Below are 16383 nucleotides of genomic sequence, written 5' to 3' on the forward strand. Positions count from 1 at the left end.
ACAGATCAGTATGTGTAATTGAAGCTCTGATTGATGTTCGGTATTGATCCTCAGAGTGTGAGGGTATTCAATGACAGTGAGAATCTGCCGTAAGCGCCTCGTTCAGCTTAGTTACTGTGCCAATGGGAGCAGACATTACAAAGGCTGAGTTCATTAACGCACTTTAATATTCGCACAATTCTTACACTAATCATTTAGAAAGAGCATGAAAATGGCAGCAATTGAGAAATTGTTGTTGTTGGATTGAAAATCATGTCGAAATAGGATGATTCAATATTGTCCCTTTATTTTTAGAATTATATATCTTTGTACTTCCTCGTCTTTCACCCTGACAATCTGTCCTGTAATCCCATTGGCCGAAAGGTTGGCACGATACCATTTGGTTTGACACGAGGGACGTGATTTACTGACCGTGTTGAGCCTGAATGGGAGCGCGGCATGGCCGGTAGATGCTGAGCGAGACCTCACGCAGGCTTCCCGACAGCCATTATGCCTCGCGAGATCCACCCAGATCTCAGGAGGCATCGGGATCAGGATCCCGCTGAGGTGTGCTGATGCAGGATCTATCAGGCTCCCAGAGAGACACCAGCTGGGTACTATTCAGTGCCAGGGTGGCAGGGCCAAGGGTCAAGGTCTGAAGGGGGCCAAACCCATGAAAGGAAGGTGGAGGGGGGTATGAAGGGTGAGGATGGGTGTAGGGCAGGTATGAAGGAGCCTCCGGAAGGTTGGGGGAGGGGGATTAAGGGTGTGGGTCCTGGAAGGGGGTGGAGGAAGGCCTGAAAAGGCTGGGCCCTCAGCGACACCATAGCAGGGTGTCATCTCTTGGGGGGGGGGGGGGGGGGGGGGGAGATAATGTCCAAGTGTGTGGGTGGGAAACTCCCTCGTGCCCAGAAAAGTGACTAAATGTGATTAGATAGCAGTGGGGAACTCGCTTACAGAGCCGGAGAGAAACTCCCAACAAAACCCACCACAAATGGCACTTAGAAACCGTTCTGTTAGATCTCACTCAGTAGCAAATGTGATAAATAGAAAATCCTAGGGCAGCATGGTGGCGCAGTGGTTAGCACTACTGCCTCCCAGCGCTGAGGACCTGGGTTCTAATCCTGGCCCCGGGTCACTGTCCATGTGGAGTTTGCACATTCTCCCCCTATCTGCGTCTGTCTCACCCCCACAACCCAAAAAGATGTGCTGGCCACACTAAATTACCCCTTAATTGGAAAAATAATAATTGGGTACTCTAAGTTTATTTAAAATAAATAAATACAAAATCCTGATCGGATGTATTGAACAAGGCTCAGGTACAGAGCAATGTTGCTGCATCACCTCAGTAGAATTTAAACAGTGCCATAAACATTCTGTTCACTGTATATAATGAAAGTTGAATTTATTTATTGTCAGTGGGTAACAGCAGCATGAAAATAGCAGGCAGGAGTTTTCAGAGAAATGTCTAAACACATTTAGTGCCACTATTCCTTCCAGCTGAGATCAGTTTTGTGCCTCAATAGTAAAGCTGCGTTTCTGAATGGACCCAATCACAGCTCAAAAACCCGAGAAGTAGAGATTGTGCAGGGGTGCAGTTAGCAAGATTTTGCAAGACTTTGTCTTCTTTGTACATAAAGCACTGGACCCTCACTTCTGGGGTCTGTGACCAAATCCATAGGAGCATAGGACTTGGGAGCAGACCATTCAGAGTGTTCAAAGACCGAGGTCTCAAACCCAGCTCCAAGCTCATGGTCCACAGAGCAGCTGTGGTCCCCCTCCCCCTCCTGTATGCATCAGAAACATGGACAACGTACAGCAAACACCTCCAATCCCTGGACAGACATCACCAATGCTGCCTCCGCAAAATCCGGCAAATCCATTGACAGGATAAACGTACCAATGTGACCGTCCTCTCCCAGGCCAATGTTGCCAGTATTAAGGCACTGGTCACGCTCAACCAGCTGCGGTGGGTGGGTCACACTGCCCGCATGCCCGACACAAGACTTCCCAAACAAGTGCTCTACTCCGAGCTTCGCAATAACAAGCGATCATTAGGAGGGCAGAGGAAGTGATACTCTGAAAGCCTCCCTGAATAAATGCAAAATCCCCATCGACACATTAGGAATCACTTGCCTTAGAACGCACAAACTGGAGAAAAAGCATCCGCGAAGGTGCCAATCACCTCGAGTGTACCTGGAGCACGCGGAGGCCAAGTGTAAACAGCGGAAGGAGAGCCCAGAATCCAGAGCGTCTGACCCTCCCACCTCATCAAACACCACCTGCCAAACCTGTGGCAAAGTCTGCGGATCCTGGATCGGACTATTCAGCCACCCACAGTACCCACCTCCCCGGAGTGGAAGCAAGTCATCCTCCACCCGAGGCCCAACAGAGAGGACTTAAGAGCAGGAACAGGCCATTCAGCCCCTCTAGCCTGCTCTGCCGTTCAATGGCTGATCTGGTCCTGTCTCAGTTCACCTCTCTGCCTGCCTCCCATAACCTCTGAATCTCTTGTCCTTCAGAAACCTGTCAAACTCCGTCTTGACTAAATTCAGTGACCATGCTCTGTGGGGATGGGAATTCCAAATATTAACGGCTGTTTCAATGGAAAACCTCAAACTACGTCCTTGGTTCTTGTGTCCCGCACAAGTGGAAACACCCTCCCCATTTCTATCTGATTAAATCCCCCCGGGATCTCATACACTGAACAACGTCACCTCTATCTTTTTAAACTCAATGGGTAACGGCTCAGCCAGTTTAGCCTTTCTTCATAAGATAAGTCCCTCATCCCTGGGATGATTTCGGTAAATCAATTTTGACCGGCATCAAATGCAGTTATATCCTTATTCAAACCAGGGGATCGTAGCTGGACAAATTATCCCTGATCTGGTCTAACCTGCTTTTATATTCCATTCCGCTTGCAAATACCATTCCATTTGCCTTCCTAATCACTTGTTTCACCCCCCCCCCCTCCCCCCGCCCCCCACCCCACCTCACCCCCTATAGGGATGAGCATCCTATGCGAAATAAACCTGAGTCACAACTATTGCCGACTGGCTGTGGATTTACATCAGAAAACTATCCTTAAAATTGGCAGCCACCGTCTGCAAAGACCCACTTCCTAAAGCGGTGACCTGTTCCTCAATTCCCAGTTGGGAATTTGGCAGTGCTGAGACAGTTTTGTGCCAGGAGAGTATCTGAAATTCCGATGCTCCCAACTCTTCACAATCCCAGTCCACGCGTAGGAATCCCTCAGGGTGACTCTGAATTCCGATATTCCTCCTTCCTGTTGGAGAACTGGCTTCCTCGGGAAATAGTGACAAGCCCAAGGTTGGACAGACAGCAGATGTGTGAATTCCTGACCATAATCCACCTTCTATTAAACAGAATTACATTGTTGGTGCTGGTAATGATAGCTCTGGACTTACCTCATTTACAAAGACCCAGTGGCTGTCCTTTGAAGCCAAATTTGTCTCCACTGCCTGAAAAACACAAGAGGTCAAACATTATAACAGGTGGAAGGAAGTCTAACCAGGCGCTAGGGTCAGTTCGCCAGTAGTGGGACATGGAGAGCTGGTATTATTCCTATAATATCAAAATAGAACATAGAACAGTACAGCACAGAACAGGCCCTTCGGCCCTCAATGTTGTGCCGAGCCATGATCACCCTACTCAAACCCACGTATCCACCCTATACCCGTAACTCAACAACCCCCCCCTTAACCTTACTTTTATTAGGACACTACGGGCAATTTAGCATGGCCAATCCACCTAACCCGCACATCTTTGGACTGTGGGAGGAAACCGGAGCACCCGGAGGAAACCCACGCACACAGGTGGAGGACGTGCAGACTCCACACAGACAGTGAGCCAGCCGGGAATCGAACCTGGGACCCTGGAGCTGTGAAGCATTTATGCTAACCACCATGCTACCCTGCTGCCCCAAAGTGTGAAGTGTGGTTTGAATGAGACAACTGGATGTCTTGACGTTTTGTTCCTTGAGTAAAATCTAGTGGAGAATGTGGGCATCGATCCCACTACCTCTCACATGCGAAGCAAGCGCTCTACCACTTGAGCTAATTCCCCCTAAATGCCTTGACAAATATTCCAGGCTGGTGATTATTTTTCGGAGTAAAACTAATATATTCCGGCTGGAATTCTCTGGCCACTGAGATTCCCGGTTCCCGCTGGCAGCAGACCCCAGCCCACAGCATTCCCGGCAGCGTGGAGTGACTTCACTGGGAAATCCCATTGACAAGCGGCGGGAGATTCCCGCCTCCAGGGAACGGCGCGATGCCGAGAAACACATGGCTGGGGACCTGGAAAATCCCGGCCCACATTGTTTTATTGAAGGAGTTGTTTTCTACTTCTTTATTCTTGCTCCCCCCCCCCCCCCCCTCCATTCATTCATCAGCTGTGGGCATCGCTGCCATTTGTTACCCATCCCTAATCCACCCTTGGGCTGAGTGGCCTGTTTGACATTTCAGAGGCTAGTTTAGGATCAATCAGGTTGCTGTGGATCTCGAGTAGGCCGGATGGGATATGGACGGCAGATTTCCTTCCCTAAAGGACATTAGTGACCCAGATGCATTTTGGATCTTTACAACGATGGACAGTGGTTTCATGATCATAATGAGACGTTTAAGTGGAGCGGCACGGTAGCACAGTGGTTAGCACAATGGCTTCATAGTGTCAGGATCCCAGGGTCAATTCCCGGCTTGGGTCACTGTCTGTGCGGAGTCTGCCCATGCTCCCTGTGTCTGTGTGGGTTTCTTCCGGGTGCTCCGGTTTCCTCCCACAGTCGCGAAAGACGTGCTTGTTAGGTAATTTGGACATTCTGAATTCTCCCTCTGTGTACCTGAACAGGCGCCGGAGTGTGGCGACTAGGGGCTTCATTGCAGTGTCAGCCTACTTGTAACAATAAAGATTATTATTATTATTATCATTAATGTAGATTCACTGACTGGTCACCCCAATGCTGAGCGGGTTAACATTGAATCCTTGAATCTGAAGACAGTAAAGGGTTAATATAAATAGTTAATATTCTCGAACTGTAATTAATCCACTATCTTTTTTAAGTAATACACTGTAATAATGTAATAATTTTTAAGTAACACACTGTTCAGATAAACCATCACTTCATCTGTAAAGGTTACAACACCATTCTCTAACTGTCCTCTCAATCCTGTTTCTGATTGTTCACCATTACAGACTGGTCCCGCACATTTCCCTCACTGTTCTCATTACCTCCAATGATGACCAGTTTGTTACTTCACTCCTCTGCACCATTTATAGAGATGGATCTGCAGTTTCCTTTTCCATCAGCCTTAACTTTTTCCACCTTTATCCTTTGCCGTAGCCAGCTATCCATCGCAATTCTGGGATCTGCTCCAGTGTATTTCCTGTCACCCAGCCTTTGGTCAATCAAACGGCTAACTTATGACTCATGGATTCTGCCCTGGCAGGGGCATCAGCAAACAGAACAGAGCATCATTCACCAGCTCACCATTGATTGGCCCACCCATCTCTGTCACTATTGGATGCTGAAAGGGCGCTTCGCCTTGTGGGGGAATCTTCAGCTTCACAGTTAGGGCTTTCCCATTGAAGCCAGGAGATGAGGAGCAATTTGTTCCTCTGAGGCTCGTTCACCTTGGCAACTTTCAGCAGTGGAGGCTTTGAGTCTGGAGGCTATTCCAGGCCAAGTTAGACAGATTCTTGGTTGACAAGTGATTACGGGGGGCAGTCAGGGAAGTGAAGACGACAATTCAATCAATTTTTTTCTGGACCATGGATTTAATTACTGATGGGAAGTGATTTCTTTCTCAATTCAACATTTCCTGTTAAGAAAAGCTCGGCTGTCAAAATTCTGAGTTCAAAGACACATAAAAATGGGCTGAAATATGATTTTGATTGGGGGGGGGGGGTGGCAGGGGATGATTCTGACTGATAATGTTAAAGTCATGTATTCAAACGATGTTCCCGGTGTTCAACATTAGGAAACATGTCCCATCACTGACCGGGGGGGGGGGGGGGGGGGGGGGGGGGGGTGCAATCACGTCATGTGTTGACACCAAAGCAAAATGCAACTTTGCAATTCTTGCAATATTTTCCATTTGCATCGTCCAATCTGTCCAAAGCAAACACAAGCGGAAAATCCCAACCTCGGTTTCTCTCTCCACAGATGCTGGTTAGCTTTTTTTAACAATGTATTTTATTACCAACATCTATCAAATAAACGCCCCAGGAAACATACTTCGCAGCAATCAACTATACAATATATACAGATTTTTCCCCTCTTTCACCCTTCCTCCTCTCCATGAGCTCCGGCTTCTCTGAAACCCCAAATATTGCCACCAAAGTGTCCGGGGCTGCCAGGTTTGCTGAGTATATCCAGCATTTTCCAAGGGCCGGTGCTGACCCCGATGGGCCGAATGGCCTCCTTCTGCACTGTAAATTCTATGATTTTTTGATTTTCTATTTACAAGTTGGCAAAAAGATTGGGAAGCCTCAATCAGTTCTTACCGGGCAGCAAACCACCCTGGAATTCAGTAGTAATTGGCAATGAACTGCACTGTGTGCAGCCACGGTGGGAAATGGAAACATAGAACGGTGTATTAACCACATGATACTAACCCAGACATTCAAAAGTGAGAAAATGTTCCACTCCCCAGAAATATAGATCACCAACTTGGATGAGAAGACAAAAAAAAATATCCTGTCTACAACCAATCGATTGATTGCTGATGCAGACTAATGTCGATCAGCCAGGTGTCTAAGGTGAGATTTTTAAATAAAACTATGGTTACAAAATCATTTTCAGAAAGAAAGATTCAATTTCTCAACAGGAAATGACAAACAGAGAAATCCACTCTATCGCGATTAGATTTAATCAAAAACTACTTTACTTCAACCGTCAAAATATAGGAAAACATTAAAGAAAAACACATCAAAGGACAGGGTGTTCTTCAAATTCAGACCAGTTCTATAATTTCCTTAATGGAATGGTAAATGTAACCTAACCATTCTTTTCACAGAGTAATCCATTAGGGCCATGGTAATAAGAGAATGCCCACAGCTACCCAGCATGTTTGAAATGTCTGTCGATGTACCTGCCATTAACAACAACAAACTTTGCCCAATCTCATCTGTAGGTACGACTCGAGTAATGCAGGTTCCTGAACCTCATTGAAACCTAATGCAGTTTGAAATGATTTCCCAGACATTTACACTCAATATATTTCAGTAGCTCTCGGCACAAAAGAAGTCTTCAACTTTAATATCAAAGTAACACAAGGTGATAGAAAACCCTTCAAGACACATGTCAGCACTGAGGTGAAACCAGCCCCTAACATCCCTCTTGCATCATTTAGACAACCGCCTTGCCCCTTACTCCAAATAGGTACTCCTGATTCCCCAAATACCCCCCCACCCCCAAATACCCATATCAGCCACCCCAATCCCCAATGCACCATTGTGCCTCTCCGACTCGACTGTCCATGGGGGAATCAGCAGAATTCCTCAATGTTTGCTGCTGCATGATCGATGCTCTGCCTTTTATTCGGAAGGACCCCGTTCTCTCTCGGAAAGTCAGTCAGACCTAATTACTAAATTTCGAGATTTCACAGGGATTCCCATTTTCCATGCTCGATTCCAAACCGGCAGCCCACAGGAATATTTGCTCTGAGGGGGGCGAACCGTCCGGCGGGCATGGAGGCCCAGATTGAGCAGCGGTATCCCGATGGGGGAGGGTCAAAGACTCTGAGGCATTAAAGTCCTGAAAATCAATTATATTTCATTCAGTGACACATCAGTACGTGACAATGGCCCCCAACTATCAGCAGCTCTGTTCACACTGAGCACCTGCAATTCAGTACACTTGTGAACCCTCCCACCACATCACCGTATGTCCGCAGGATGCACATCAGAGGTTGAGGCAGTTGTTGCCTCCCATGTCCTGTTGCTGGAGATGCCCTTGGTGGGCGTCCTGTGGAGGGTCGAGCCCTAGAGGGCCACAGGCTACTTTCGGGTGGCACTGAAGTGTCCACGTCTCGCTGTTTTCATAGAATCTACAGTGCAGAAAGAGGCCATCCAGCCCATCGAGTCTGCACCGGCTCTTGGAAAGAGCACCCTACCCAAGGTCAACACCTCCACCCTATCCCCATAACCCAATAACCCCACCCAACACTAAGGGCAATTTTGGACACTAAGGGCAATTTATCATGGCCAATCCACCTAACCTGCACATCTTTGGACTGTGGGAGGAAACCGGAGCACCCGGAGGAAACCCCGCAGACACGGGAAGAACGTGCAGACTCTGCACAGACAGTGACCCAAGCCGGAATCGAACCTGGGACCCTGGAGCTGTGAAGAAATTGTGCTATCCACAATGCTACCGTGCTGCCCAGCAGATCCTCCTCCCTCAGCCCTGGGGTTACTCCATGGGACAGAGAGTAGCTGGAGTGAGATCAAGAAGCCTCAACATTTGGATCCCTGCTGGTGGACGGGCCATGCTGCTCGGGTGATATTACTGCAAAGGAAGTACAGCCTGGTGTCCCATTCTTCATTCACTTTCACCATTCAGCCGGTTATCCCTACATCCTCTCTCCACAACTTCCTTCATTCTTGGACCATATTTCCATCTCTGTAGCATTGTCCAACTCCAGCACCAATTCAGCTCATCAGTTGCTGACACCTTTTTATATCTAGACATGATTATTCCAATGGGCCCTTGACAAACCTCCCAATTTTAATCCACTCAAAATTGACTGAAACTCGTCCAAAATTCTGCTGGAGTTTTTGCTCCCAGCCTGACTCCCAGCAGGTCACGTTGGCCCTATTCTCGCTGCACTGGCTGTCAGTGCAGTACAGCACAGTCTTCCAATCCTCATCCCAATCTCTCCACAGCCTCGTCCCTCCCCGTCAGTGCAACCTCTCCCAGCCCCACAACCCTCCAAGGTTTCTGCACTCCTCCAATTCTGGCCTCTTGCATATCCCCTGCTCCATAACTGGCGATGGTGCCTGACCATAAACCTAGGAATTCTCTCTCCAGATCTCTGTACCTTTGTCATCAATCCTTTGGTCATCTGCCCGGTGATGAATGTAGGATTTTAGATATGTTGGATTACAAGTATTTGGTGAAGTAAAGGTTAAAAGCCTGGGTTAGAGTGTGTTCAACTGCTGCAGTCACATTTTTAAAAGAATCTTGATTTGAATGACAACAAAGTTTTTGGAGCCTGAGGTGCAATTAACCATCAGGAAAAGCTTGGGCTAATGCAATTTTGTTTTGATTAAGGAGATTCCCTGGGGAGTTAATTAGACATGATGTCATTGCTGGGTGGAGCTAAGGCATCAGGCATTGTATCAGTGAGTTGTGATTCTGGCTGAAGCTGAGACCAATGAAGGCAGTTTGCTCTCATTGCAAGTCAGTTAAAATAAATTAACAGTATTTAAAGCAATGCAGACTTGTCTGAGGACAAGGGGAAGCTGAAACAAGCCAGTTGAAAACCGCTTTTGAAGACATTCCGCCAGAGTTTTTGCAGGGGTTTGGACTGGAGTCAGATCTGTTCTGTAAAACAGTATCAAGAGATCATTTTCTCAAAGAACAACTCTGTAAGTATTACATAAGAACATAAGAACTAGGAGCAGGATTGGGCCATCTGGCCCCTCGAGCCTGCTCCACCATTCAATGAGATCATGGTTGATCTTTTGTGGACTCAGCTCCACTTTCCGGCCCGAACACCATAACTCTTAATCCCTTTATTCTTCAAAAAACTATCTATCTTTACCTTAAAAACATTTAATGAATTAGTCTGTGCCATTGATATTTGAGGTGGATTGAGAGATGAGCTGGTCAATGTTCTTAGAACATAGAACAGTACAGCACAGAACAGGCCCTTCGGCCCTCGATGTTGTGCCGAGCAATGATCACCCTACTCAAACCCACGTATCCACCCTATACCCGTAACCCAACAACCCCCCCTTAACCTTACTTTTTAGGACACTACGGGCAATTTATCACGGCCAATCCACCTAACCCGCACACCTTTGGACTGTGGGAGGAAACCGGAGCACCCGGAGGAAACCCACGCATACACGGGGAGGACGTGCAGACTCCACACAGACAGTGACCCAGCCGGGAACCGAACCTGGGACCCTGGAGCTGTGAAGCATTTATGCTGACCACCATGCTACCCTGCTGCCCTAGTGGGAACAAAGATAGCAAGTTAGGGTATTGTATTCACTGGGTAGAGTAGTATTGTTTAAGCGGTTATTAGAAGCTATTTTCTAGTACGATGTTAAAAATTTTAATACTATGTTGATAATAAAGTCTGTTTTAATAAACCAAATCCCTATTTCTTTGTGAAATCACTCCTGAACTGAGGTTCCTCACAGTCTTACAAAACTCCAATCAAATATTGGGGTTTACGCCCGGTATCCTAGCAACTGGTGGGGCCTGGTCTCAGATCGTACTAACCCTAATATTAAATGATGCGGTTTAGTGTCTGTTTGGTAAAGCTCCACTGGGAAGCTTCACGATATTGGAGGTGGTATGGACACGTTGGGCAGGATTTCCTGCACGCCCTGCAGTATGTTTCGCAGTGGTGGAGGCTCCCTGGCATTGGCTGGCAGTGGATACTCCGGTCTGGCTGTTGTCAACGGGGGTTTTTGTGTTGTTTGCAGCCCATGCCGGGCGAGAGCCCACAGAAGGGGTTCGACGTCGTCGGGACAGGAATATCCTGCCGGTCAGAACAGCCGGAACATTCCAGCCGTTGTTATTGCCATTTCTCTGTCTTATCCACATTTATTCCATCATGTCAGAGGCCTCTCAGTTAGCCATACTGTTCGTTCCCTTCCTCTGTCCTTTTCTATAACATTTGAAATTTTCTTTTTACATTCTGCGAAACAGAAATGTAACAATCGAGCTATTGCTGAATTAATAATTACTGAGCGGAATAGTTTCATTTCAAACAACAATCCTGCACAACTAAAATCCTTAAAAGCCAGTAACCGGAAAACGCTATCAATATTTGCGATGCAGTTTAAAGAATTGGACTGCACACACCAGATATCTATCACTTAGCCACATTGGCATCATTTCAAAATATATTTTATTTAAGAAAGTGCTTTCCCAGCGTGGTTCCGAACCCAAACGGGCTGTCCCAACAGATGCTGAGGTCTGCAGCTGTTATTTCCAAAGGAGTTCAGAGCTGGCTCTTGCCTATAGAATCCTGACAGTGCAGAAGGAGGCCATTCAGCCCATTGTTTCTCCGCCGGCCCTCCAAAAGAGCACCCCACCCAGGCCTATCCCCTTAACCCCACCTAACCTGTGTATCTTTAGACACCAAGGGGCAATTCAGCATGGCTAATCCACCTGCACGTCTATGGACTGTGGGAGGAAACCGGAGCTCCCGGAGGAAACCCACGCAGACACGGGGAGAACGTGCAGACTCCGCACAGTCGGTGACCCAAGCCGGGAATCGAACCTGTGACCATGAAGCTGTGAGGCAGCAGTGCTAACCACTGCTGCCCTGACCTCTGTGGTACCCTGATTCACTCCTCACTCACTCCCTTCGCACCGTCCCTTTCCTATGGCACCATTCCATGCACAAGAGATACAACCCCTGCCCTTTTACCTTTTCCCTTCTCACTGCCCATGGCCCCAAAATCTGCTTCCAGGTGAGCCAGTGAGTCCCTTCTAACTTCTACCTTCTATTCACTGCTCACATACAGCCCCTTCTACACTGGGGAGACCAAACCCAGACTGGGTGAGCACTTTGTGGATCAGCCCTGTTCAATACACAGTAATGACCCACAGCTTTCACTTGCCTCGTATTAATTCTCCACTTTGACCATCCTGTAATAGAACAGTACAGCACAGAACAGGCCCCTCGGCCCGCGATGTTGTGCCGAGCAATGATCACCCTACTCAAACCCACGCATCCACCCCACCCCGTAACCCAACAACCCCCCCCCCCCCCTTAACCTTACTTTTTAGGACACTACGGGCAATTTAGCATGGCCAATCCACCTTACCCGCACATCTTTGGACTGTGGGAGGAAACCGGAGCACCCGGAGGAAACCCACGCAGACACGGGGAGGACGTGCAGACTCCACACAGACAGTGACCCAGCTCGGGAATCAAACCTGGGACCCTGGAGCTGTGAAGCATTTATGCTAACCACCATGCTACCCTGCTGCCCACGGTATTCTAATTAATATTCTAATGAAGTTCTAATCAATCTAATCCTGAGTGGTAGCCCCGCAACACTTGGAATACTTCACAACCTTATGGATTAAACGTTAGGTTATAGAATCATGGAATGAGCTGAACAGTTTCCAAATCATGACCTCCTGCGTTTCAGGCAGCAGGTCCGGTCAGTTGCCCCATGACCTCCTGCGATTCAGGCAGCAGGTCGGGTCAGTTGCCCCATGACCTCCTGCGTTTCAGGCAGCAGGTCCGGTCAGTTGCCCCATTTAACTGACCCCACACACTCGCTGCTTGGCAGGGTCTGCAAAGTGCTGGTAGCAACGCTCATCCTCAATGGCAGCACAGAACATGGCGGCTGAGTAATGAATGGACATCACCCAGTGACTCAGAGGTGAGGCATTACTCTGGCTCTTATGTTCAGCAACATTCTCAATTTGTTCATAAGGATTTTCTCATTTTGCTGCTCCAAGTCAGCAGGCAGAGAGTGGGGATAAAGGGGTCTTTTTCAGGATGGCAGCCGGTGACGAGTGGTGTGCCTCAGGGGTCTGTGCTGGGATCACAACTTTTCACAGTACACATTAATGATCTGGAAGAAGGAACTGAAGGCACTGTTGCTAAATTTGCAGACGATACAAATATCTGTAGAGGGACAGGTAGTATTGAGGAAGCAAGGGGGCTGCAGAAGTATTTGGACAGGCTAGGAGAGCGGGCAATGAAGTGGCAAATTAAATACAATGTGGAAAAATGTGAGGTTAGGCACTTTGGAAGGAAAAATGGAGGCATAGACTATTTTCTAAATGGGAAGATGCTTAGGAAATCAGAAGCACAAAGGGACTTGGGAGTCCTGGTTCACAATTCTCTTAAGGTTAACGTGCAGGTTCAGTCGGCAGTTAGGAGGGCAAATACAATGTTAGCGTTCATGTCGAGAGGGCTAGAATACAAGACCAGGGATGTACTTCTGAGGCTGTATAAGGCTCTGGTCAGACCCCATTTGGAGCAGTTGTGGGCCCCGTATCTAAGGAAGGATGTGCTGGGGCCTTGGAAAGGGTCCAGAGGAGGGTCACAAGAATGACCCTGGAATGAAGACTTTGTCGAATTAGGAACGTTTGAGGATTCAGAGTCTGTACTCGTTGGAGGTTAGAAGAATGAGGGGGGAACCTTATTGAAACTTACAAGATACTGCAAGGCCTGGATAGAGTGGACGTGGAGAGGATGTTTCCACTTGTAGGAAAAACTAGAAGCAGAGGACACAATCTCAGACCTTTAAAACAGAGATGAGGAGGAATTTCTTCAGCCAGAGGGTGGTGAATCTGTGGAGCAGAAGGTTGTGGAGGCCAAATCACTGAGTGTCTTTAAGACAGAGCTAGAGACAGAGACAGAGATAGGTAGGTTTTTGATTAATAAGGGAATCAGGGGTTATGAGGAGAAGGCAGGAGAATGGGGATGAGAAAAATATCAGCCATGATTGAATGCGGAGCAGACTCGATGGGCCGAGTGGCCTAATTCTGCTCCCATGTCTTATGGTCTTCAGTCAAACTTTCAACGTGTTTATCTTCAAAAAGTTGCACTTCATCACAGCTCAAACCCCACTCAGGTACATGTGACTTTAAAGTGCCAAGGTGCCAAACCATTTTCAGGTTAAAGCAACAAGATCCAGGAGGGAGGTGAGCAGAATTATGTCACACATTGAGTTATGATCTGGAACGTACCAGCAAAAGAAACACCAAATCAATAATAACTTTCAAAAGGGAACTGGATGTATATTTGAAGGTGACCATTTTTCAGGGGTACAGGCCAAAGCATGGAAATGGAACCAAATGGATGGATCTTTCCAAGAGCCAGCATAGGCACTTCGGGCTGAATGGCCTCCACCTTTGTATAAAATTGAATGAGTTTATAAAATCTCACAAACAGAAAGACGTGCGTTTAAACCAAACTTTTACTGCTCTCAGGCCATCCCGAAACACTTCACAGTTTACTGAAAGTGTAGTCACTGGTGTCACGGAGGGGTTGTGGTGGCCAATTTATGCACAGCAAGCTCCCACAAGCAACAGTAAGGTTAATGGCCACACAGCTGTTTTCTTTTGAAGTTTTCTTGATTGAGGATTAATATTGACCTGGTGTAGCATTTCCTCGAATTCTGCTCCAGCAATCAGGCCAAGGTTTGACATTCCTCATGGAAGGTGGCACCTCCGATAGTTACAGCACTCCCACAAAACTGCACTGAAAGGGTTAACCTGGACTCTGTGCTGAAGACTCCGCATTGGGACTTGAACCTATGATTATTTGTCAGAGGCAGCACATCTACAGAGCAAAGACTGACACTTTCCTGAACTAAAGAAGTACCCGGTAACAGAATATATTTTCAATGTTATATATCTCAAGGTGAATACAGAACTATTAACTTTGAGATGAGAGAGTACTTCACCACACAGTCTATACTGAATAGCGCAGTCCAGGCAATGATGAGGAGAATTTTGGCTGATAATAGAATTTAGCATTTTTTAAAAAACAGATTAGGCAGGCCAGATCTCAAACTGCCAAACTTATTTATCATTATAAATTAAAGAATAAAGCTCCTGTCAAACATGATTTTATTCAATTATCAATATCGTAGTATTTCTTTATCTGATTCACAACAGATCAATTTCAAAACCAATTGGATCCTTCACCAAACTAGCTGGGAAATATATCGGCCGTTCTGTCGCTGAGGCTCACTGGCTCACTTGCCCCACTGTCGCTGAGGCAAAATCCTGGAGCTCCCTTCCTAACAGCACAGTGGGTGTACCTACACCTCCAGGCCTGCAGCGATTCAAGAAATGAAAATGAAAATCGCTTATTGTCATGAGTAGGCTTCAATGAAGTTACTGTGAAAAGCCCCTAGTCGCCACATTCCGGCGCCTGTCCGGGGAGGCTGGTACGGGAAGACAGCTCACCTCCAACTCCTGAAGGGCAACTAGGGATGGGCAATAAATGCTGGTCTAACAAGCGACACCCACATCCCGTAAATGAATAATAAAATAAACCCCAGCCCTGTGCAGATGTGAAACGATCAGTTAAATGGACTTCCCAGTTTCAATATAAAAATATAAACAAGCCCTCAGGAATAACATTACAAAGCAATTCAATTCTGTCTTATCAAAGAATAAATGAAAAATAATACTGTTAGCGTGTGACACTGAATACTTTTTCAAATCAACACAACCCCAATGTTAATAAAAGAAGCTGAAATGATGCCAAGTTATTCCCAGATGTGATTTAAATCAAGCTAACATCTGTAGATACAACAAGTTCCTTTGTGTTCTCCTGCACGACAGTTCAAAGGAAGAATGATAAAATCTACTTGCAAAAGTTGCAGTGATACAGGGCAATGCTTCGATTCACAGGATTCAGTAATCGATGAGTGATAGCATACACTATAAAGTAGCAGCTTTGAAAAAAATGGTTATATTGAAAGCCAGGTGCTGACCAGTTGCGTGGTCTGGAGGGTATTAGGGTATTATCCACTCTGTCTATGCCCCTCATAATCTCGGAGACCTTTATCAGGTCGCCCCTCAACCTCCGTTGTTCCAGTGAGAACAAACAGAGTTTATCCAACCTGTCCTCATAGCTAATGCCCTCCATACCAGGCAACATCCTGGTAAACCTCTTCTGCACCCTCTCCAAAGCCTCCACATCCTTCTGGTAGTGTGGCGACCAGAATTGAACAGTATATTCCAAGTGCGGCCTAACAAAGGTTCTATAAAGTGCAACATGACTTGCAAATGTTTAAACTCAATGCCCAGGCCAATGAAGGCAAGCATGCTGTATGCCTTCTTGACTACCTTCTCCACCTGCGTTGCCACTTTCAGTATAAAAGCAAATTACTGCGGATGCTGGAATCTGAAACGACAGATGCTGCCAGACCTGCTGAGATTTTCCAGCATTGTCCCTTTCGTTGCCACTTTCAGTGACCTGTGTACCTGTACACCCAGATCCCTCTGCCTATCAACATTCTTAGGATTTCTGCCATTTACTGCATATTTCCCATCCCTTCCAAAATGCATTACCTCACATTTCATGGGGCCTCACGGTAGCATGGTGGTTAGCATCAATGCTTCACAGCTCCAGGGTCCCAGGTTCGATTCCCGGCTGGGTCACTGTCTGTGTGGAGTCTGCACGTCCTCCCCGTGTGTGCGTGGGTTTCCTCCGGGTC

General features: G+C 47.0%; 1 protein-coding gene across 3 annotated transcripts in view; it reads right to left on the reverse strand.

Moving 5' to 3' along the window:
- Positions 1 to 16383, reverse strand: part of LOC119956109 (glutamate receptor ionotropic, delta-1-like) — a 709994-nt gene that overhangs the window by 168566 nt on the left and 525045 nt on the right. For all 3 annotated transcript variants that reach the window (XM_038782976.1, XM_038782978.1, XM_038782977.1), the window contains exon 5: positions 3408 to 3461. In XM_038782976.1, coding sequence (XP_038638904.1) covers positions 3408 to 3461 — 54 coding nt within the window. The remainder of the gene's footprint in view (positions 1 to 3407; positions 3462 to 16383) is intronic.

The sequence above is a fragment of the Scyliorhinus canicula genome, chromosome 22, assembly GCF_902713615.1.
Source record: "Scyliorhinus canicula chromosome 22, sScyCan1.1, whole genome shotgun sequence".
NCBI lineage: Eukaryota > Metazoa > Chordata > Chondrichthyes > Carcharhiniformes > Scyliorhinidae > Scyliorhinus > Scyliorhinus canicula.